The sequence below is a fragment of the Giraffa tippelskirchi genome, chromosome 9, assembly GCF_054371585.1.
Source record: "Giraffa tippelskirchi isolate mGirTip1 chromosome 9, T2T-mGirTip1v1.2.pri, whole genome shotgun sequence".
Taxonomy (NCBI): domain Eukaryota; kingdom Metazoa; phylum Chordata; class Mammalia; order Artiodactyla; family Giraffidae; genus Giraffa; species Giraffa tippelskirchi.
Window position 1 is genome coordinate 41,794,034 of NC_137283.1, and position 24,417 is coordinate 41,818,450.

The window sequence follows — 24,417 nt, forward strand, 5'->3', positions numbered from 1 at the left end:
TTTTTAAAAGCTCTGGATGATTCTAATATGAAGCCTAGGATGCATATTGTATTTCTTTCCATGTCCCTACAAAAAAATAACAACTTATTCTTTCACCTTAATTCTGGATCAGTTTTTAAGGGAGTGGCTTTAAATATTTCCTTAAAACAGTACATAGATTTATATTATTAATCTCCATTTCACCTCTGGAGATTTTGATTTAAACAGTAATTTTTATCATGCTTATAAAATGTGTCTTTAAAAGACAAGTTTTAAAAGAAAAAAAGGAATATTTTGGCCATCTAAACACTAACTTTTCCTACTTTTAAAGTTAAATGATGTCAGAAATGTCAAAGTCACAGTACCAAAGCAGTTTATAAATTATAAAACTGTTTAAACATAAGGTTGTATTATTTTAAAAACCCTCCTCATTAAAAGGTAAGTTCTCTCTATAAATGCACAATACCCAAAAGAGGCTGCTGAAGGTAATCAAAGAAGAACTGAAGTAACACTAGAAAAGGGGAGATTCTGGAAAGACTGAGAATCTAACTGAAATAGTCCTCTTTGAACATAAATCTTTATTAATTAATGGTATAGTATTCCCCAAATTTCTCTATTTCAAGAGACTATAAAACCAAATCTCCTGGAAATGGAAACATCCTTTTTAGCCAATAAATAAATAAAAGGACATAAATATGAATCTACCTAAAAGAGCCACGCTAACCACATTTTCTTTTCAAATTAATAAATTGTTTTTGTTGATTTATTTACAATAGGTGGTACAGCCGCACAGTTTCAAAAGAACTAGAAAGGGACATACGCTGAAAAGTCTTCCTGCCACTTATCTCAGGTCAGCTCAGTCTTCACCCCCCATCCTACTCTCAAGTAACCACAGTTACTGATTCCTTTGCATCCTTCCAGTATCTTTATGCATAAACACATACAATAAATATAGATTTTCCCTCCTTTGCACAAAAGGTAGATTATTACATACACTGTTCTGTGCCTCATTTATCGTGTTGTTCTGTTACCTGACAATACGTATCTTGGAAAATTCTCCCTTTCAGTACAAAGACATCTTCCTCATTCTTTTTATAGACTTTATGATGAAGCAGAATCTCAGAAAGTCAGCCTCTTTACTTCATATCTCATCCTATAATGCTCTTGTGATCATCTCAACAAACACATACATAATGCAGCTGCAATAAGAAATCTTTGGAATTTAAAAAAATCTTACATTGTGAGTTTTTTATTATAAAGAATTTATTAAAGTATGGAATACCTACAAAGTGAACAAATAAAAACTGTACAGCCTGATGAATCACTACTAAGCCAACATACTCATGTAACTATCACCAAGATCACTACATAAAACATTAATAACACATCATCTATATGACTGCTAACATTTCATGATCTACCAGTATTTAGGCAATATGTCAGAGAAAATTAAAAGTGTTGCTTTCCTAAATTTTCATTGGGGATACAGTTTGGGTGCATATGTTTCTTATATTCCATTTCACATAGCTTGATTTTTGTTACTTTTTAATGTTTAATTAAATAGTTGATACATATAAAAATAAACATGAATAACAACTAAAAAAAAATAAAAAAAAAAAAAATCCATGTCCTTAACACCCATCTTGAGAACCCATTCCCTACCCCTCCCATGGCTCAAGCAGTATGTTTAAGGGTTAAGAGGAGAGACTCTACAGCCAAACTGTGCCTGAGTTTGAATATAAGTTTACCACTTACTAGCATTAGGATTTGGGGAAGTTAAAGTTTTCTGCACTCTTATTTATAAGCCCTTTTACTTATAAATGAGAATAATAATAATGTCCGCTTTACAGCAAGTACTCTTTAATTATGATAATTAAATAAGTATATATATGTAAAGTATTTAACATTTTCCAGCAAAGATTATGTAAAATTTAGCTATTTTTATATTCTCTCTCTCTGCCACCATCACGAGGAAATGTGTTTACCATTCTATTACTATATAAGTAGTAAAATGGATGTATGAATAAGTATTGTGATTTTTAAACTTTATACTAGCTGGTATCATAGTCTAAGAATTCTTTTAACTTGCTTTTTTAATTCAAAATTTCTCAGATTCACTACACTGACATACACAGCTGTTGTACATTCTTGTTCATTTCTGTACAGTATTCTAATTTACAGTAGTGTAAATTAGAAAAAATGTATATGTATTTCTGTCAATGGGCATCTAAACTATTTCCAATTTTTGCTACTATGAAAAATGCTACTACTGACATGCTTGAACATGTCTCCTGATACAGATTTGGAAAAAGAAAAATTGTCTAGCATATATATCTAGGTGAAAAACTGCTGGGTCACTAGATATATACAAGTTTAACATTATAACAATGTCAACTGGTTCATTAAAATGGTTATATTATAGCATCACATGCTTTTATTAGAAGAGGTTTTAAATCAGTGATCTAAGCTTCCAATTTAAGAAACTAGCAAACAGAAGAGGAAATTAAACCTGAGGAAGGTAGAAGAATGGATACAATAAAGATAAGGGCAGAAAGACATAGAACAGAAAGTAGAAAAAATAATAAAGAAAAATTTTAAATATTTGATTCTTTAAGAAATCAATAAAGCTGATAAATGTCTAGCCAAAATAATGAAAACAGAGAAAAGATACAAATTACCAGTATTGAGAATAAGTAACAACACTACTGATTCTACAAATATTAAAAGGATAATAAGGTAATGTTATAATGTTATGCCAATAAATGCAACAAATTAAATGAAACAGACAAATTACTTGAAAGACACAATCTAATGAAGTTAACATGAAAAGAAAAAGACCTGAAAAGCTATATAGCTAACAAAGAAATTAAACTTACAGTTTAAAACATTCCAACAACAAAAAAAGACAGATCCAGATGACTTCACTGGTAAACTTTAACAAGCATTTAAGACTAATCTTTCACGAACAGAGAAGCAAAAAGCCTAGACAAAATATAAGGAAATCAAATCCAGCAATGTAAAAAAGGATAATACATACAATCAAGTGGATTTTATCCCAGGAATATGAAGTTAGTTTAATATTCAAAACTCAATCAGTGTCACTCATCGTATCAACAACACAGCATGAGAGGTCCTATTGCTCTACAGTGTCACCCACACTTGATACTATCTAACTTTAAGATGAGTATGTATGGTGTCTCAACGTTTCCATTTACAGTTCCCTAGTTACACTGAACGTCTTATTAGCCTTTCTTACTTCTTCTGGGAGTCTCTTTTGACCACTGTTTCCATTGGGTTGTATTTGGTACTAATTTGGACAAAGTTCTTTTTACATTCTGGATATCAATCTTTTACAAGTAATGTGTACTCTAATTATCTCTCCTTATTCTTTTGTCTTCATTTTTTTCTTCCACTTGAATGAAAACAATTTTAACATTTTTCACTTTATCTATAGTTTACTTCAATGTGTTGTTTTTGTGAATTATTTATGGTATTCTTCCCTAGTCCAAGAAAAAAAGATAGTCCATATTCCCTTACAAAGTCTTAAAAAAAAAAAAAAGACAAATTTCTTAAGTTAGTATTTCTACAGTCTTTCTGAAGAAAGGTACTGTACTGGCAATAACTTTTTCAACTACCTACCAAGCACAAGGCACTGTACCTAAGCTGTAGGGATACAAGGCAGCACAGGCTACTGTCTTTTCTACAGATTGCAAATTTCTTAGGGCCATAATAATTAAGGAGTTGATAATATATAATCAAGAATAATATAATTTCCAGAATAATATATAATCAAGGGGTAAGCTTTGTGATAAACATGATCCAAGTTCATTTTATGAAGACAAGGGGTAAACTAGTGAGAATTGTGGCAATCAGCAAAATGTTGTCACAACAGCATTAAACTTTGATCTAATAAATTCTGATTTAGAATGACAAAATCCAGAATTTATCCAAAATATATCTATACTTAAAATAGCCAAGAGATTAAAGATCACAAAGTATGAATTAATGAAAAATTTGCAAGTCATAGCAATAGAAAATGGAAAATAAAAGTAACAATGTAAAACATACATAAAAATTATATTATTTTTTATTTTGTGCACCTGCACTGCTTAAGGCTATATATAAAACTCAGACTTGCCCAGCCCAACTCTGCAGATGATCAGAAAATTCAAAAGCAAAAGAAAGCTGACACATTAGGTGAGCTGAGTAACAGTATTAACTGCTACTATCAGGGTTATTACATAGTCATAAACCTGGAGCTATGACACTGATAACAGAAAATCAGAAAAGAAAAAGAGTATTCCCTTTTAACAAGTCTTTTAAAGTGGCTTTAAAAAAACATTGTTTTTTTCTCTAGTTCCAACATTCAGATACCTACACTCCAAATATTTTGTTCTGGGGAATAATATTTTGGCAGCAAGAGTCAAATATCAGAATTAAAGACATATATATTTTTTATACACACACACACATATATGAAACATGGTAACAGTAATCAGTAGAGATACAATGAGATATGTAATTTACTTACCTATACTTCCATGTTGCTATGACAAAGCAGTAGTAATATAGATAGCAAATAGTAAAACTAGAAAGCAATAATGACTAACTTTTATAATGGAACCACCTAATAATGGAAAATGTTTTTTAATCAGTTTCTCACACACTGTTCAAAAAGTTTACCTATTGTTATATCAGCTTTCAAAACAGATGCAGCTAAAACAAAGGATAAAATTCTGATACAATTCTCAAATCAGGTAAGGGGGGTGGGAATAAATGAACTATTAAAACAAGGAACAAGAGGAATAATAAAGCTAAAAAAAAATCAAAAAGAAAAACCACAATAATGCCAATAATCTTCACTGATGCTTATCTGAAAACTCTGCCTCCATACAACTGACAATTATGAACAAAAACCTCAGCTTACAGCATCAATTTAAAATGGCAAGAGCAGTATTAGTACATAAATTTTATGCTTTAAAATCTACATCTACTGAAGTAGGTGCTGTCACTTAATATTTGCCTCTGACTTGGACATTCATATACAATATTCTCTTCATTATCCTTGTAACTTCTTTCATTTTTCATTCAAAATAGTAAATCTATACTTCTGACAATATCAGAAATGGCATTTAAGTTTATTCCAGAATTTAGAGTAACTGACCAAAAAATACCTTGAAATGAGGCACACAAGTGAAATCTTTTAATATGTCAAGAGAAAAAGAATCTTGAAAATAAGAAATCATACTTGGGAAACTTCGAATTTTGTCTACTCACTATGAATCAAATCCTCACCATTTTCCTATCACTTCATTATTAAGTCCACCTTAATAAAGCAGATGGGTATTTCATAACCCAGTGGAGAACAAATCAGCCTAGTTATTAGGGTTATTTGGTTGGATTAAGGGGAGGCATGACTTTCTCCTAAATTACAAACCAAGATTCTTAATCCCAGGGCTTGGGCCTTGGTTCCTTAAAGATTTCTGCCCTACTGCCCCATCAACTCTTGTACCTTCACAGTCTTCCTGAAATGCAACCTGACAACTTCGCCCCTGTCACTGAACCCCAACTAGCTGGCCAATCCAGTATTAGAGCTCCTTAACACACAATTGCCTCTAGACTATCCCTCTGGCTTCATGCCTTTTCACGCAGACTTTTATACACCAAGGACACCTGTTATTTTCTGCCCTAAATCTTTAGGGTCCAATTCAAGCTTTCTCCACCTTAACCACATACAGCTCCTAATTCCATTTAGAACTTAATTCTTCCCTAGTTGTTTATGGAGTTAGCTTTGGCTTCCCAATTAAACTACAATAAGCTCCTCGAAGATCAAAGTAACATCCTAATACTTTCATTATGCCCCATGTTGCCGAATATAGCATATACACTTTTACATTTCCTGATTAACTAGATTTTCATCATATAACTTACTCAACTCCTTTAATTCCATATCAAGTAAGGTAGGCCAAGTATGCTAATGATTTTTTGTTCCTTTTAAAGGGAAACCATACAAACTTGGTAGTGCTGGATAATGGATATTAATAAGACTATTTGAACTGTTTATATTCACAATACTTGTGTTACTAAATGTGTGGTTGTCTTTTCCAACACTACTTTTCCAACTTTCTAATACAATCTGTTCGTTCGTGTTTGTGCTTAGTTGCTGAGCCATGTCTGACTCTTTGCGACCCCGTGGACTGTAGCCCACCAAGCTCCTCTGTCATTGGGATTATTCAGGTGAGGACATTGGGGTGGGTTGCCATTTCCTTCTCCAGGGGATCTTCCCAACCCAGGAATCAAACTGGGGTCTTCTGCACTGCAGGTGGATTCTTTAGCAGCTGAGCTACCAGGGGAGCCCCAATACAAGCTGAGTGTCCTACAATTCAATTCTAATATTATCTACCTGGAGTGAATTCCACATTCAAAAAGTTAAGGGCTCATTCCCACAAGACTGTCCCCACTTCTAATGCCAGTCAAAGTCCCAGGTTGTCACTGACACCTTCAACAAGGATATAATTTAGGAACAGTCAAATGAAAGAGTTGCAAAGAATAAGATATGGAGGAAAGGGCAAGAAGGTTCCATGTCTTCTCAGCTGAGCCACCCTTCCAGGACCTTGATGTGATCACCGAACCAAAAGCTCCCAGAACCTCACTGTTCAAGAGTCTTTATAGAATTCAGACTTCATTCAGCCTGCTACCCCTCCTCTTCCCAGAGATGGTAAGCAGGTCTCACAGTTCCAGCCCTCTAATCACTTAGTCTTTCTGGTGACCAGCACCTTCCTGACCAGCACCAGCTATCCAGGGCCTCCCAGCCACCAGTCATCTTATTAACATACAAAAGACACTCATACATTCGGGAGATTCCAAGAGTTTTAGTTGTGTGCCAGGAACCTCAGACAAAGACCAAATATTTTTTTACTGTGTCACACTACTTCTTTAACACACTCTAAAAAGTTCCAAGGTATCAAATAATTTACTTAGTTAAGGAGACTCTAAAAACGGATATTCAAAGGAGAGAAAAACTTTTTAATCATGAAAAAGCATACTTATGAAAAATAAGCTTATAGGTCTTACTGTGGAAACACATCAACTAAAAATACAAAGAAAAATTAAAATAGATACAAGTTACTGAGTACAGATCTCCCTAGACTTACAATGATGTTACATCCCAATAAACCTATTGTAAGTTGAAAACACATTTCATACATCTAACCTACTGAACATCATATCTCAGTCTAGCCTACCTTAAACATGCTCACAACACTTAAGTTAGCCTACAGTTGGGAAAAAAGGTCTAACAGAAAGCCAATTTTATAGTGAAGTGCTGAATACCTCATGTAATTTATTGAATACTATACTAAAAATGAAAAACAGAAGGGTTGTGTGGGCACAGACGGTTGTAAGTGTATAGGCTGTTACCCTTGTGATCCCATAGTTGACGAGGAGCCGTGGCTTGCTGTCACTACCCCTGTATCCCAAGGGAGTACCATACCACATATTGCAGGAAAAGATCAAAATCCAAAATCTGAAGTACTGTTTTACTGAATCTATTATCGCTTTCATACCATCATGAAGTAAAAAAATCCTAAATCAAACTACTCTCAGAGACTGTTTGTGCTTATTCCACGCCAAGCATTCTGCTAACTGCTCTATGTGAATTCTCATGATCTCTACTACGATCCTACAGGGCAAATCCCACTATTAGCCTCCTTTTACAGATGAGGGAGACACGACTGACGCGACTTAGCAGCAGCACAGATGAAGGAAAAGGAGACACAGAGACTCCCCAAGGTCACACATCTGGCAAGCAGTGGAGCCAGGATTCCAGCTAAGGTAGCCCAACCCTGGAACTTCTACCAGCAGTGTTCAACTAGCCCAAAGATTTGACAGCGGCTTTATTCTCCCCTCCTCAATTCTGCTAACTTCTGGATTTGCATTTCCCAGATTACATCATTCTCTTTAGGCTTTTCTGCCTTAAATACACACTATTCCCTGGGGCTGGAAAGTCCTGCTCTTTTTTATACAGAGAGTAAAAAACTCACTCTTCAAACAGTACCTTAAAAACAACTTTCTCTGGGAAGTTCTCTTCACTCCTTCCATAGTTTCTACCCCCAATCCTAGGATAAGGAATACATCACTCCCTTAGCTCCTTGGAAACAGTGATTCATAAATACTTCTATCTTTGGACTTATTTGTATTGTAACTGTATTTTTCAGTACTACCTACTGGGCACTATCTGGTGGCTCAGTGGTGAAGAACCTGCCTGCCAATGCAGGAGACTCAGGTTTGATCCCTGGGTCGAGAAGATGCCCTGGAGAAGGAAATGGCAACCTACTCCAGTATTCACGCCTGGGAAATCCCATGGACAGAGGAGGCTGGCAGGCTACAGTTTATGGGGTCATTAAAGAATGAGACACGACTTAGCAACTAACAACAACAACTGGGCACTGCAGTGCCCTGTACTGCACACATGAGACACTTAGATACTTGTTAAAGACCAGGAACGGTCCAAGTTTAACTACAACTATGAATACTTCCTTAGTCAAGACAACATCATTCATTCTAACAATATTTTACCATGCTCAAGGCAATGGCAACCCACTCCAGTACTCTAGCCTGGAAAATCCCATGGACAGAGGAGCCTGGTAGGCTGCAGTCCATGGGGTTGCTAAGACTGAGCAGCTTCACTTTCACTTTTACTTTCATGCACTGGGGAGGGAAATGGCAGCCCGCTCCAGTGTTCTTGCCTGGAGAATCCCAGGGACGGGGGAGCCTGGTGGGCTGCCGTCTATGTGGTCACAGAGTCGGACACGACTGAAGCGACTTAGCAGCAGCAGCAGCATGAGCCTGAATATATAAGAGATTCACTGGTGTGTAAAATTATTATCTTAAGATCTCCAGGTTCAGACTGAGACTTACACAATGCATCTTTCCAACCATTTCTCAACTCCCACATGAAGACTTCGGCACTACAACTTCTCAATAATACCAAAATTTTGTCACTATTTCCTTAGTATCAATATCTTACTCTTGGTTAGACTTCTGTTTCAACAAATGTAAAGTTTCTAAACACACTCTCCATCTACTAAATTTAATAAACAAAAGTCTAACCAAGAGTATAAGGCATTCACACTAAGAAACTAGTGACAAAAATTAAGCCACACCGCACTTCAAAAGCTGCTCTGCTGGTCCTACCCACTTTGAACTCGACACTCCTCCACTTCCTTACATACTACTTGGTTTCACAAGTCTATTATGGCATCTAATATCTCTTTTTCCATAAGAGCTTTTTTTGAGATTTAATTCACATACCATACAATTCACCAATTTAAAGTGTACAGTTCAGAGCTGTGCAACCATCAATCACAATCAATTTTATAACATTTTGATCATATTCCAAAAAGAAACCTGTACCGATTTAGCAGTCACCCCATGTATTTATCAGCCAGTGTTCTCTAAAGAAACAGAGCCAAGAGGATGTAGGTGTGTGTGACACACACATCATATACATATATACATACAGAGATAAAGATTTATTTTAAGGAATTAGCTCCCGTAACATGCTGAGGGCTGTCAAGTCTGAAATCTCCAGGGTAGGCCAGCAGGCTAGAGAAGGAAGAGCTGCTACTGCAGCCTGGAATACAACGGCCCTCTGAAAGCAGAATTCCTTCGTGGGGGGAACCTCAGTCTTTTTTCTTAAGGCCTTCAACTAATTGGATAAGGCTCATTCACATTCTTGAGGGTAATCTGCTTTATTCAAAGCCTACTGATTTAAATGTTAATCACATTTTAAAAATACCTTCACAGCAACATCTAGAATGATATTTAACCAAAACTGGACACGCTGGCCTCTCCAAGTTTACACATAAAATTAACCATCACACTTCCTGTTACTTCTGCTCCTCATAACCACTAATCTACCTTCCTTCTATGGAATTGCCTAGCCCGTTGTTGTTTAGTCGCAAAGTTGTGTCCAATGCTTTGCAACCTATGGACTGCAGTATACCAGGTTTCCCTGTCCTTCCCTCTCTCCCTGAGCTTGCTCAAACTCATGTCCATTGAGTGGGTGATGCCAACCAACCATCTCATCCTCTGTCACCCCCTTCTCCCACCTTCAATCTTTCCAGCATCAGGGTCTTTTCCAATGAGCTGCCGATCCTACACATTCCATGTGTGTTACTTGCTCAGTCGTGTCCAACTCTTTGTTACCCCATGGACTGTAGCACTCCATGGACTCCCCTGTCCATGGAATTCTCCAGGTAACAATACTGGAATAGGTTGCCATTTCCTTCTCCAGGGGATCTTCCCAACCCAGGGATCAAACACGGGTCTCCTGGATTACAGGCAGATTCTTTACCAACTGCATGTAAATAAAATTAAACCATATGTGGCTTTTTGTGTCTGGCTTCTTGCACTTAACATAGTGTTTTCAAGGTTCATTCATGTTATTCCATGTATCAATATTTCGCTCCTTTTAATTCCCAAATAATATTTCTTTATATAGTACACCACACTTTATTTATCCACTCATCAGTTGATAGATAATGAGTAGTTTCTTTTTTTTTTCTACTGTGAATATCTGTACAAGTTTTTGTGTGGACATATGTTTTGATTTCTTCCGGGTATATACATAGAAGTAAAATTGCTGGTTTATATGATAACTCTATAACATTCCCTTTTACTAAGCAAACTTTTCCAAAAAATTCAAAGCTATAGATTTCATTTATTCTACAACCAGCTACCACAGCTATACTAGTAACATACAGCATGATCTTACCTTCTATCCCTGAACTTTTGAAGTGGAAGGAAACTTATAACTGGCATCTAATAATATAGTTAATATTTCTACATTTAAATAGTTAAAAAACAAATTAATTCATTGTTTTCTAAATTAGATCTACTTATGGGGGAGGTTCATATATATAATTTAAAATACAACCCCAAACATACTATACTTAGAAATTATCCAATGAAGGATGTGGAGAGAAGGGAACTCTGTACACTTTTGGTGGGACTGTAAATTGGTGTAGCCACTGTGGAAAACAGTATGAAAATTATTCAAAAAGCTAAGAATAGGACTACCATATGATCCAGCAATTCCACTCCTTGGCATCTAGCCAAAAAACCAAAAAAGACTAATTCAAAAAGATACATGCACCCCAATGTTCATAGCAACATTATTTACAACAGCCAAGATATGGAAGCAACCTAAGTGTCCATCAATGGACGAATGGGTAAAGAAGATCTGGTACATATATACAATGAAATACTACTAAGCCACAAAAAAGAATGACATTTTTCCATATGCAACAGCATGAATGGACCAGGACGGTACTATGCTTAGTGAAATAAGTCAGAAAGAGAAAGACCAATACTGTATGTTAGCACTTATACGTAGAATCTAAGAAATAAAGCAAACCACTGAATATAACAAATAGACACACAGATACAGAGAAGAAAATAGTGGTTACCAGTAGGGAGAAGGAAAAGACTGGAGTAGGAGATTAAAAGGTACAAACTACTATCTATGAAATAATAAGCTATAAGGATAAATTGTACAGCACAAAGAATATAGTCCATTTTTTACGACAACTTTAAATGGAGAATAGTCTTTAAAAGGAGAAGGCAATGGCCCCCCATTGCAGTCCTCTTGCCTGGAAAATCCCTTGGATGGAGGAGCCTGGTGGGCTACAGTCCATGGGGTCGCGAAGAGTCGGACACAACTGAGCGACTTCACTGTCACTTTTCCCTTTCATGCACTGGAGAAGGAAATGGCAACCCACTCCAGTATTCTTGCCTGGAGAATCCCAGGGACGGGGGAGCCTGGTGGGCTGCCATCTATGGGGTCGCACAGAGTCGGACACGACTGAAGCGACTTAGCAGCAGCAGCAGCAATCTTCAAAAATCATGAACTACTGTTATGTACCTGAAACATATTTTCCAAATCAACTATACCTCAATAAAAATAAAGTATGTTTATAAATTATCTAATAAAAAAGAGTACTTTTTTAGCATATTATAAAATATACTATATAAAGTATTATACACTTTTTTTTTTAGTATATTATACTATCTGAACAGTGATACAATATCTTTACATGTAGAGTTTTCTTTTTCAAATTGTAAAAATTTAAGTGATGAATAAATACTATTTGAGAAATCGACCTTCAATTAAAGCTCTACACAGATTTACTACAAAAAATATCTATGAGTTAACAGACAATAAGGTTTTTATTTCAATTTTTTTCTTTCAGTCTATTGCTCACTAACTGGTTGGTGATGAGATTAATGATGACTAATTGTGTAGAGGTGCTGAGGTAGCAAGCAACAGAGTGATCAAGAGCATGCATTTTGCAATCAAATGACTGGGGTTCAAACCCTGACTTCACCACTACCTGCGTTACCCTGAACAAAAAATTCCTTCGCCTCCCTGAAACTTAGTTTCCTCACCGTGAGGATGATAATAGTACCTACTGCAAAAGTCTATTGTGAGGATTAAATGAGATAACGTACATAAAACTCATTATACTACCTGGTAAGCACTCAATGAAGTGATATTGATTTTACAGCAGTCTGGATGCTGATCATAACTTAGAGCATATTAACACATTTTAGATAAGCTTATCACAATTCACTTGATATCATCAGCTAACAGGTACATTTAGAATTATGATCCAATTACTTATGGGAAAAAAAAAAACAAAACTATTTACCTATATACCCAAGTAGACAAATGCACAGTAGAAGTTCTGAAAATTACATACCAAACTAATAGCAATGGTTACTTCTAGAAGGGAAGACGGTAAGAGGTACCTATGTGAAAGATGATGTATATATACTTCACATACTTCCCTATTGCTTCAATTTTATAAGAATGTATTCTTGTTACTTGTGCAAATAAAAAATAAGAAAATAAATAATAGCTTGAAAGTCCATATTGGAAATTCATTTCTACTTGGCTCAGCTAGAATAAGTCAGTAGTTATAAATGTAGATAAAACCACAAGCCTGAAAGTACAGATAAAACCTTAAAGCGAATAAACAAGAAAACAAACTTTCTTATGTTTTTAAATTAAAATCTAACCCAGATTATACATTTTACAAAGGATTCAGTAGAATCACCAAAGTCTTCCATGCTTTTAAATGCCTACATAGACTTTCCTTTTTCCTCTACACCTGTCAGTTGTTCTCTTTATAAAGTATTAAAAATTTACATGGCAAACAAGTTTTTCCAAGGCTGTTTCATTTATTTGCATAAACACTCAAATCCAAATCAGTTGCCTGAATGCAAACTTAGAAAAAAATACATTTATTGCTAGGAGTAGTAGAGGTATGTTTAAAAAACGCTAGCTGACTCAGAAAAATAATTAACTCAGATTCTCTCAGTCTTTGGAAGTTTGTCATACAACAAATTTTTCAGTCATACTCCCAGAAAATAATAGATTAGATTACCCTTAAGAGAGCAAAAGATAGATTTTCATTATAATTGTTCATTCCATAATAAAATAGTTTAGAATAAATGTCTAGCAGTTAGCTTTTATTTCAGAGGGAAACAACCTAGATTCTGGTTCCACCTCTCCATAGCTACTAAGAGATGACCTTGGGCAAATAACCTCTAAAGAGCAAACTCTTTTTTCATAAAATGGAGCCAGTCTTCCGTTGCTCTACCTACCTCCTACGTGTTACACAGATCAAGTGAAATAAGAAAGCATGCTGAATATTATTAAATCCTTAAAAGTATTATTTTGCATGAGAATGGATATAAATGTAATGGCTCAAAATTATATCACCAACCACAAGATTATCTAAGATACCAAAACACCTGGCAAAGTGACTTGCACACTGCAAATTCTCAATAAGTAAGATTTAAACAAACACTACCTATTGGAAATAGAGTATGTGATCTCAAATTGAGAACTAACTCAAATGACCTTCGCTCTTTTATCCTCCTCAGGATTTGCAGAAACAAGAGACTGCTTCATTGTTCATTTCACTCATTCCAACATTTATGTACTGTCTAGTCCCTTGTTCTCAAGAGCACACATCTGGCTGAGCAACAGCATATTTGCATCACAGTTATTTTCTTGTTTATGTCTCATAATGAAATTATATACAAAGTTCTATGGGAACATAGAGGAAGAAGCAATTAATTCTTCAGTTAGTGGGAGTAGGGAAAGGCTTCACACTGGAACTGGGCCTCAAGGGACAAAGAGGAAAAGTCATTCTGGAAGACAAAATAGCAAAAAAAAAAGAAAGGAAGGCACTTTTTCAAGAACAGTGAGGACTGTCACATAGCTACTGCACAGAGTCTGGGGCAAAGGGGAAAAAAAAGAGTAACAGAAAACAAGAGCTGGGAAAAAAATGGAAATGAGAGATGGATTTTGAAGGCTTTGCATATCACGGTAAAAATCAATGGGGGGAAAAATTAATGGTGCAGCAACCTAGATTTTGAATAGGAGTATATAAACTGTTCATCTACTAGCAGTGGCAGTGAGAGAAGCATGGGCAGGAAAGAGTCTTTAGAACACTTCTGCAGCTAACAAATGCCACCATTTTTCTCAATTCAGTAGCTGACATACATCAAGAGCCAATCTCACAATCTTTTCACTTAAAACTCTGAATGACAGACACCCTCCTCCCTATTTATAAAAAAGAATAGATACTAAGCTTTAACATAAATACCATTTGAGAAAACCAAACAGGAGCCTGAGAAGGTAAAGAGTAAATTCAACCCATGGAGCAAAGTCAAATAAGTAGAACAAAAATGTTTAAAGTGTATACACAGTCCATATTTTAAACAATGGATGAATAAAATGGAGAAAATATTTCATTAATTTTCCACTACTGTGAACAGTAAGACAGAAGGAAATGATTACGTCCTGTGGATACATAACCCGGCCTTCCGAACATGTTTAAGTTAATCCGTATTAAACATGTCAAATACATTTCTCACAAAAATCAGCTCTTTCTGACCTTTATAACTTCTGTCAACAACCGCAACAAAAAAATTAGGCATCTGTTGAAACAACACACAAATAAACAAAATCAGTGAATATAGGATCTGCCACTCTCCCCAAAAACTGAGGCCAGGATCTCTGCAGTCATACAGGAAGAAGACAAAAGAAAACAATCCTGGTTGTCAAATTCTGGAGATTTCTCCCTTGCAATGACTTTCCTGCAGTGTCCTTGAAACATACCACATCATTCCTGCTTCTATGCCTTTACTTGAGGCATTAGATTTCTTCCCACCCAAAACTCCTTTCTGACTGATTCTGGCTGTCTACATTCTGCCCTATTCAGAAAGTCCTAAGGTCTTAGCTCAAACTGCATCTCATCCATGAAACCGTCCCACAATCTCCAGTCCATATGACACTTCTCTCCTTGCTGAAGTCCTAACAGACAACACACTTGTCTTTTTTTCACTTTCTGGCATTTAGTCATTTTCATTCCTACTGTGAACCTGGCCTGTACCCCTACAAAATGGCATTGTATCTAAGCTTTCACAAAGCCCTGGAATAGCAGAGTGGTTAAGTGCTTGGATTCAGGACTTCCCTTGTGGCCCGGTGGTTAGGACTCGAAGCTTCCACTGCAGCAGGGGCAAGTTCTATCCCTGATCAGAGAACTAAGATCCTCTGAGACAGAGGCCAAAAAGTCTTAGCCACTGACCAACCAAGAACTCCCACCTATCTTAAATAGATACTTAAGTATTAAATAAGCTAACATGTAAAGTATTTAGAACAGCATGGTAACAGAGTACAGAATAATGTGGTACAAAGTAACTTAAGCTAATGGTTACCCATTTTCCTTGTTCCAGGTCACTCTACATATTGTTTTATCACTCGTCAATTATGGTTTGGTATGTCAGTGCTCTGCACAGAACTCTCCGTCTTTCCATAGCCCATGGGTCCACGTCCTCGAAAAATAAATAAAGGCACTCCATAACTTGGCTCCACACTCTCTACACAGCTTCCGTTACTCAACATCTACTTCATAAGAAATAAGAGAAAACAGACACATAAGGCAGAGACCCTCTTCTCCAGGGTCTGACAACTAATCACAAAAACAGGCACAAACATGAAAACATACACACAACAAATGTTCTCTCACAGCTATCACAGCCACTCTCCAAAAGGGCCCTTCAGTCCAACAAAATCAGTTTCCTTGTCTGTTTTATTCCACCTTCATCCTCTCATACACAACCACAACCCAGAAAAGCATCTTCTCTTTACCTGTACCTATCCACTCCTATTTTAAAGTCTCAAATTCCATCATTCTCTTGCCATTTAAACTTAAATAATACTATCTTATCTCAGATCAACTGTCCTCAAGGTGTTTGGTCACCCTCTCGATCTGAAATATAAACTCCTAATAAGGGGTAACAATTTCTCACCAATTCTTATGATTTTTCTCCCCCTTCCCTCACCCACCACTACATTCTCCACTAAAACAGACCATGATAGAAGAGGTGCTCAAGAATGTGTTGAATTTAAATTTAAAAAGTGAAACTGGGAGTAGACAACTACTACTACTACTAACTACTTGGTAAACTACAGCGAGACTGGAAACAGACTGCTGTGTCAACCACTAGACTATCACTGGTTCACAAAGACTCAAATCAAACAGAGCCACCCAAATCAGGAGGCAGTCCTGATTTACTAGCTCTTCTATGTAACCACCATATGGACAGATTTGCTTGCTCAGTGGTACCCTGAGTCAACAGAAAGATTATAACATGCTATTATCTGCCATCTAATTTGAAGAGTCTGACCTCCAAAAAGGAGTGAAAGATGATACACAGGGCCGGAATCCAAGCTGGGCAATATCCACCTGCTACATCACTGAGTAGATGATTTGGGGAAGCTTATTAAATTCTACTTTGTGCCAAACCTGTCACCCTCTAGCATGCAGGTTTTAAATACCATTAAAACATTCCATAAACTTAGCATTAAAAAGTGTCACCGAGCTCTCCATCTGCCTACACTTTGCAGATTTCCTACGATAAACATGTATTGCTTGACTAATCAGAAAGTTTTAAGTGGTTATTATTTCTTTCAGCTTTTAAAGGTCTTCCCTTAATGGCAAATGCAGAATGCAACACTCATAAATTGAAAGTCAACCAAAGGGCTTATTACCTCAATTCTCCACTTCCCAGGTAAGTGCCAATTTGGACAAAATTGTAGAAAACTTCGTGTGTTTCAATTTAAAAAATTACTTCCACACATGCCATCACATGAAAGAAAAAAACATCACACTAACTTCCTAAGGTTCCACAGCACTACAGCAAATTGCAAAGACCTGCCTAGATGGTTCCCTCTACTCTCCACTCCAAACACCCTCTTCTCTAAGGACTGAGCCCTTATTAAGGGCAAGCAACAGGGTGCTAAGTGATTTACATGATTATCTGAATCAGTGAAAACAATAGTAGATACTATTACTATCCCCAGAAGAGAAACCTGAAGTTTAAAACAGGTTGAGGAAAAACAAACAAACTTACCTGAGTCAATGCTTACAGACGGAGGGGATTCTAGTATTATAAAAAGAAATTTGCTGGGAATATATATTAGGCCCTAGGGACTTTTGTTATGATACAATTATAACAAATCCTTATACTGGAAATCTCATACAGAGAAAACAGTTAAGTGATACTTGGTCAAACTGTGGGTTTTCTTTGTAACTATGTACCTCACAATATATGGCACATAACAGATGCTCAATAAAAACCTACTGTCTGTTTAAACCTAAATTTTAAGTAATTAATTCCTAGAACAACTGGATCACATGGCAAGATTTGACAGGTTATTTGTTTTAACTAGATTAGGTGGTACAATAATCAATAGTTACATCTAATCCTAAAGTAAAGGCCTCACATCCTGAGTATGTTTTAGCTAATAAAGCAAGAAAGAAAAAAAAAATTCAAATGGTAGAAATAAGCTGTGATCCTTTAAAGATAAGGTTTTCTAATAAATTCCATTCAAAAGTTTAACATATCATATCAATTTATACAAAAAACACTTACTATTGATCTATTTTTAGTCTTCTCAAAGTAATCGATTATTCAGGTTTTAGTGTAACCATGAAAAGCACCGTTCATGTAATCACTGTTTTTCAAATAAGAAAAAATCTGAGCCTCCTTTAAGTATTGAATCAGAATAAAGAAGGTGCATATGCAATGTACTTTAAGCAAACTTATTATCTGATTAAGTTGCACCTTAATTGTTACCCAGGGACATAAAAAGACAAAAATGTAAAAGCTGGTTAAGGCAACTAGCTGATAATGCTGTCTGAATTTGTCTGCTGGAAAGATGAGTTCTTTAAATAACTATGGGTAATCTATGAGGTCTTTCAGGCACCCAAACTTTAGTTCCCAGGGAGAAAAAAGGATCTGTTCCACAGGTAAGAAGCATCTGGTGTTACACAGAAAAATAACACTTTTTAGTTCTCATCCTACATACAGAGTAGGATATAGATATTATGCAAGCACAGAGCACTTGGGCAATCTTTTCCTCCTTTCTCTGAACAACAATTTATATAATAATTCCTTGATTCAGGAGTATTGCTTTCTCTCTTCCTTTTCAGGCTCAGGTTTCCTTCATTTCAAAACACAACTCTTCTAGAAGATTTAAATTCTTCTTTTAAAAAAGACTTAATCATTAAACTCAGAAAGAGGGTCCAAAAAGTCAGGAGATAAAACTGGAGATATTCTTATTAGTCTTACATAACTTATTCTAAGTTGGAACTGATTCAGTAGCTTAACTAAAACTTGAGATTTAAGCACAAAGATGAGCTCTTTAATGTATTCTCCACATACAAAGATAGTTTTAAAAATTGAAAGGGTCTTTTTACTCAATTTTTTTTTCTTGTATTCTTAAGACATAAGCACCTACATGTACAGTTAATTAGGGTGCCAACATAAAAATGCTAAAATACTCACACATAATGAGAACTAAATTCATCCTATAATATCTAGGTAATGCAATAATTGACAGAGTTGGATATAATTTCAGAAAATAATTTTAACAATGATTTCTAAGTATCACCTTTGTAAGTATGCATTAGTTGTTTTTAATAAGTGCTGAAGGGAACATCAAAAGTGATTTTCAAAAACAATTGGTATATGTTCACCCAACTTGCAAACAAAACTCTGAAATTATACAGTTGTTCATGCTTAATTAGCTTTGATAACTGCAAATTACTCCTTCATAGGTAAACATGTATCAAATCTTTTAAAACTGTAAATTTACACAAACACTGTCCTTTGCTAGAAAGGTCCTCAGTTAAAAGCTATGGTGTTAACTGCGTCTCATCACTGAGACACTTGAGCCCCAGGGTAATACTGGCCACAGATTCCCTGCATTGCTCTGGGAAGTGCTGCTTGCTTCACCAAGCACTGAACTGCAAATTCACCTTTCGGAAAAGAATGAAAGCAAGAAGCCAAGTTTCACTATCTAGTTTTCTAAAACGAATTAGGGTTTAGGATTTCACTGGGAATGACCACGTTATCAAGATGCCATCGCCCTCTCGAGGCATTTAATTACAATTCCTTCTCTGTTTTCCATTCAACCACTAGAACCAGACACACAAAAGTTGGGTTTCCCCGCCTTGCTGCAAAGTCTCCCCTGGGTGCACACCCTGGGATCCTGCATACATTTACGCGGAAAGGGCAAAGGGAAAGGAAAAGCAATGATTGTTAGACAACTTAGTGACATTACCTTGCCCGTCTTGTGATCAAACCAGACGAGAGCATGGTTCCTGGACAGCACTTTGCAATCAAAGGTAGCATTATTCTGCGCTGGTCGACAGCGGGCCACGGAACGGCCAATTTTAATGGGCTCGTCCAGGTAGACATGACGCTCCTGAAACGGGTGTGAGTTCGGGCGGCAAGTGAAGATGGCCAAGGCTGACGGCATCGAGGACAGACTTGGGGGTGTCTCTCCTACCAGGGACAAAGAGGAGTTCCACCGGATCCGAGCTGCCCTTCACAAGCCTAGACCCCCTTATCCCCCCCCCAAATTTTAAATTAAAGCAAACTGCACATTGTCTAAGCATAACCAGTGAACATCAACAACTCTTCACTTGGGTGGGAAGACAAGCCAGAGCAAGCCCCATCACCTCCTTGAAAACCCAGCAGCGCCTTGATCACCCAAAAGTCCCCAACTGGCGGCTTTCAGTCCATCTTCTTCCCTAGGAATTAAAGGCTCAAACATCGGACAGCTTCGGCCCGGAAAACTCCTGGAAGACAGTTTGGGGGCTGGAGGTATCCAAGCAGATGAGTCACACGCCAATTCTTGTGTTTTGTTTGGGATCGTGGCCGCTGTTCCCCCTCGGTGGCGGAAATGTTGCAGCACTGCAGCATGAAGGAAGGGTCGGTGCGGCCAGAAAGGTCCTTGCGGGCGGAAGAAAGGTGTAGCTGAGCACCCCTGGGCGGCCACCGCCCGTCCTCGAGGGCCTCGGGAGTGGTGGGACGAGGCGATGGAGGAGGCGGCGGAGGGCTCTAGACGGCCAGCGGGACAGTCTGCATTGCCCCCGCTGCGCGGAGGCCGCCCGGGAGGTGGCACCGGGTGCCCGGACCGCCCGGGCTCAGGCGGCGGTGGCTGGGGACCTCGGCACGAGGAGCTGGGGTCGGCGGGGGCGCGGGCAGCGGCCGAGGCGGGACTCCCGGGCACCTGGCGGGCGTCCCCGCGACCAGGGCGGGGATCCGGCTCCGCAGGCGGGTGCGAACCGAGCAAGGCGCGACCCGGAGGGAGGCTCCGGGGTCTCGGGCCGCAGGAAGTTGGTCCCTGGACGCCTGGGCTCCCGGCTGGTGCTCAGCACACCGGTCGCCTCTTCTCAGGGTCGCCCCCGCGAGGGTCGCATCTCAGGGGCGGCAGCCGAAGCTCCGGGCGGACGAGGAGGTGGGGGAGGGAGGCTGGCCCGGAGATTGGGAGAGAGGCCTGGAGGCCCCAGGTTGGGTCCGCCGCAGCCTCCACCACTCGCGGCCGGTGGGACACGCTCAGGCTGTGACCGACGAGGCAGGAAACTTTCCGACCTGAGGGGGAAACCATCAAAACAAACGGCCGTCAGGCGCCGGTGCTCGCCCGCCTTAGCCCTCGCCCCTCTCAACCCACCCCAGCCAAACCCCGCGACTGGCCACGACCTCGGCCGACCTCTCTGCGGACGGGCTCAGGGGATTGTGAGCCCGGACGCCACGATGGGTCCACCTTCCCTTGCCGCCGCCGCCGCCTCAGCTTACCTTGCCAGCGCCAGCCGCCATAGTGACTCTGACTGAAACCTACCCGGTGCACCGCCACGGGAACGCGCAGCCTTCAAGGGCCCTCCTACCCCTTCTCCCGCGCCGTAGTCGCGGTGTCACGTGACCGAAGCCGCGGAAGCCATATTGGCCAAGGGCAGAAAAGAGGGCAAGCCAATTCTTAACAAGCCTCCAAACGCCATCTTAGTTAAGGGTTAGACGCTTCAAAACCGTGCGGCCACCTTTACCACCATTTTGGTTAAGGGCAATAAAAAAATTTTTGACCTGTTGAAAGTTTTCTAAACGTAACTTGCCAACTTCCTACTTTACCATCTTGGTAAGAAGGCGCCTATTTTTCCTAAATTTTATTCACTATAGTCCTCGTTGAAAATACCAATGAGCAAGGAGGACAAACTCATCCGAAGATGTTATTAGCATCCATCTTAGCTGTGGGCAACACAGTCCCCCATAGCTGCCCTAGGTGTGAGCAATTAAATTCCCACAAGCCTTAGGATTTGTGCATCTAACGTCCATTCTCCCCTTGCTAGGTATCCTGCCCGGAAGAAAACTTTCTTAGTTCCTGCATTCCATTTCAAATGACCTTACTATAAACTGGGCCTATCTTGTCCCCCAGGGCTCCTAACTCAGATTCCACCCCGGAATGAGTGTTATATCAGAAAAGTTAACATCACGTTGATTCCAGAAAGAGGTCGAACAATTTCGAATATGAAGAAAGGGATATTTCCTACACTCAAAATAGTAAGGTAGATGAGGAGTCATTAGTCTCAAAAGGGAAACACTTCGCGAAATCTAAACGAAATTTTCAAGAAAAAGATAGAAGGAATGAGCCATACTATTTAGAATCAGTGGTGACTTCATTCTTCAGATTCCTTGGACAACAGGCTTCACCACTGTGGGACCTTGGGCACATTTCTAAACCACTTCAAGCCTCGTTTTGTCATCAATTACATGGAGATAATACTTAACTGTTGTGAGAATTCAAGGTAGTAATCCATTTGCTCATAAAAGAGTAAGGACAGTGCATTTCAGTTCCTATATACAGAATTGGGTCCCGGTCCCAAGCTCTGTCCTGAACCCTGGAAACACCTAGGTGCATAAAACCTCAAATTTTTCTTCTGAGATTACACCTGAGTACTATGAGCTAGGGATGGGGAGAGAAGGGTGACAAACAGAGGTAACTTCACTTTGATGTAATCAGGGCTAAGCAAGCACTGAGTGCTAAAGGAGTCAGAGATGGTCTTCTATGGAAGGTAACTGAACTGAAAGACGGCTGGTAGGAAAACCACAATAAATACAGTATTTGATGAATGGCTTCATAAGTTTCCAGGGAGAAGAAGAATAAAGCTCTTTGAAACAATGGGCCAATATGCCTGGCACATAATAGTGACTAAATAAATATTTGATACATGAATGAAAAGTACATACTAATTATTACAGGATAAAATATTAGAACATGTGTTAGATTATAGAAGATTATAAACACCTTGTATACTTTTCTAACATTCTTCACCATTTCACCAAATATGTACTAAATTACTATTGTGTTCCTGGTACTGTACTCTGGAAAAAAATAAGGATGTGTTGAAAAGTTTTAATATAAAAGGATGAAATTTTTTTCATTTGTAGTAACTTTTAGGCTTTGTGGAATAAAGTAATATAGGACTCTCCACATAACCCTAATGAGTTCTTTGCATGAATTTGTAAGTCACTTAACTTATAAGTCTTTTCATTCATTCACTCGATAAATTTTTAATTTGAAGGTGGGAAACAGCTACTGCCATAGGGCCTGGAAATACAATAATCAAAAGAAAAAAAAAAGACTCCCTTAAGTTGTTCACGATTTAGGTGATGACACATTACAATAAGATTCTTGCTGTAATGAATTTATCAAGGATAATGGGAGCATGGTAGAGTAATTAAACTAACGTGAAAAATCAGTAGGAATCAGGACTTCCCTAGTGGTCCAGTGGTTAAAATTCTGTGGTCCCAATGCAGGGGGCCCAGGTTCAATCCCTGGTCAGGGAACTAGATTCCACATGCCACAGGTAAGAGTTCATAAGGAGAGGTGATCAAGCATAAGGAGAAAAAAAAAAGGAGAAAAAAAAAAAGTATAAGGAGAGGTGATCAAGAAAGAAAGACATAGAAAAGTAGTTTCAGTTGCTGAAAGACTTGCAGGCAATGAATGCCGTGGTCTTCAGAATATTCCCACCTTTCTCCTAGAAGACCAAAGTAGAATCATGAAAATTAAGGTTTCAGAATCAGACATTGCATCACCACTTAAAAGCACTGTAAATTATAAATTATTTAGCTTCTCTAAGTTTCAATTTCCTCATTTGAAAAAAAAGTAGATAGTACCCCCACAGAGTCTTAGGATTAAATAAGATAATGTTAGGATAAAATAAGATAATGATGCTTAGAAAATAGTAGATGCTCAAAGAAGGTCAGTTTCTATTATTATTACTAATATTAAGAATTCTTCCAGCCTTCCACATACAGTAAGAGGCAAGTTGTATTATCTCTGATTTACATATAGAGAAATGTATTCATAAATGTGGAAACAAAACCTCTTTATGTTCAATTCTACTACAGTCTCTTAAAATGAATGTTAATGCTTTTTCACATTTTTTTCCAAAGAAAAGCTGGGACGCTATAACCTGGAAGGGTAAAGAATCTTATGAAGCTATGGAGGGTGCTGGAAATTCTAAAATGGCATTGAAGGCGTTCTTCACCCACTGGTATTCGGTAGGCACAAAAAAGGCTTAAATTAAGACATCTCAAACATGAGATATTTTGAATTCTAAGCCATGTGGGTGTTGCTGTCTATGATTCTGTATCCATACAATATTTTAATCAAATAAAAAGCATGTTATGTTTTGAGAAACGTGGAATGATAGTACTTCCCAATGAGGTAGCTTTCTCTTCCTCTTTTATTTTTACTTTTTTAATAAACTGATCATTACTACCACTGCTATGATCCATGCTACTTTTCAATCTAAGAAAAAGAAAGGAAGAACTGCAAAATTATTTCCCTAGTATCAATTATTAGCATTTCAGATGTGTAAGAGACAACTCAACTTACAGAGTTTACTTTGTAAACTCATTTAATATGTGTTTGATAATCATCGAATTGGATTTTAACCAGTGACATGATATAGTGAATAACTTGCATAACTGCTTAAGGAGAGTATCTTG

The 24,417-nt window shown here is 38.0% G+C and overlaps 1 protein-coding gene across 46 annotated transcripts in view; it reads right to left on the reverse strand.

The window, feature by feature from the left end:
- SLMAP (sarcolemma associated protein) overlaps positions 1-21,275 on the reverse strand; it is a 149,540-nt gene extending 128,265 nt beyond the window's left edge. For all 46 annotated transcript variants that reach the window (XM_081524805.1, XM_081524807.1, XM_081524786.1 and 43 more), the window contains exons 1-2: positions 21,208-21,275; positions 19,688-21,003 (exon numbers count right to left, since the gene is read on the reverse strand). In XM_081524805.1, the coding sequence (XP_081380931.1) occupies positions 19,688-19,885 (198 nt within the window). In that variant the 5' untranslated portion in view covers positions 19,886-21,003; positions 21,208-21,275. The remainder of the gene's footprint in view (positions 1-19,687; positions 21,004-21,207) is intronic.
- Positions 21,276-24,417: the final 3,142 nt, after the last annotated feature.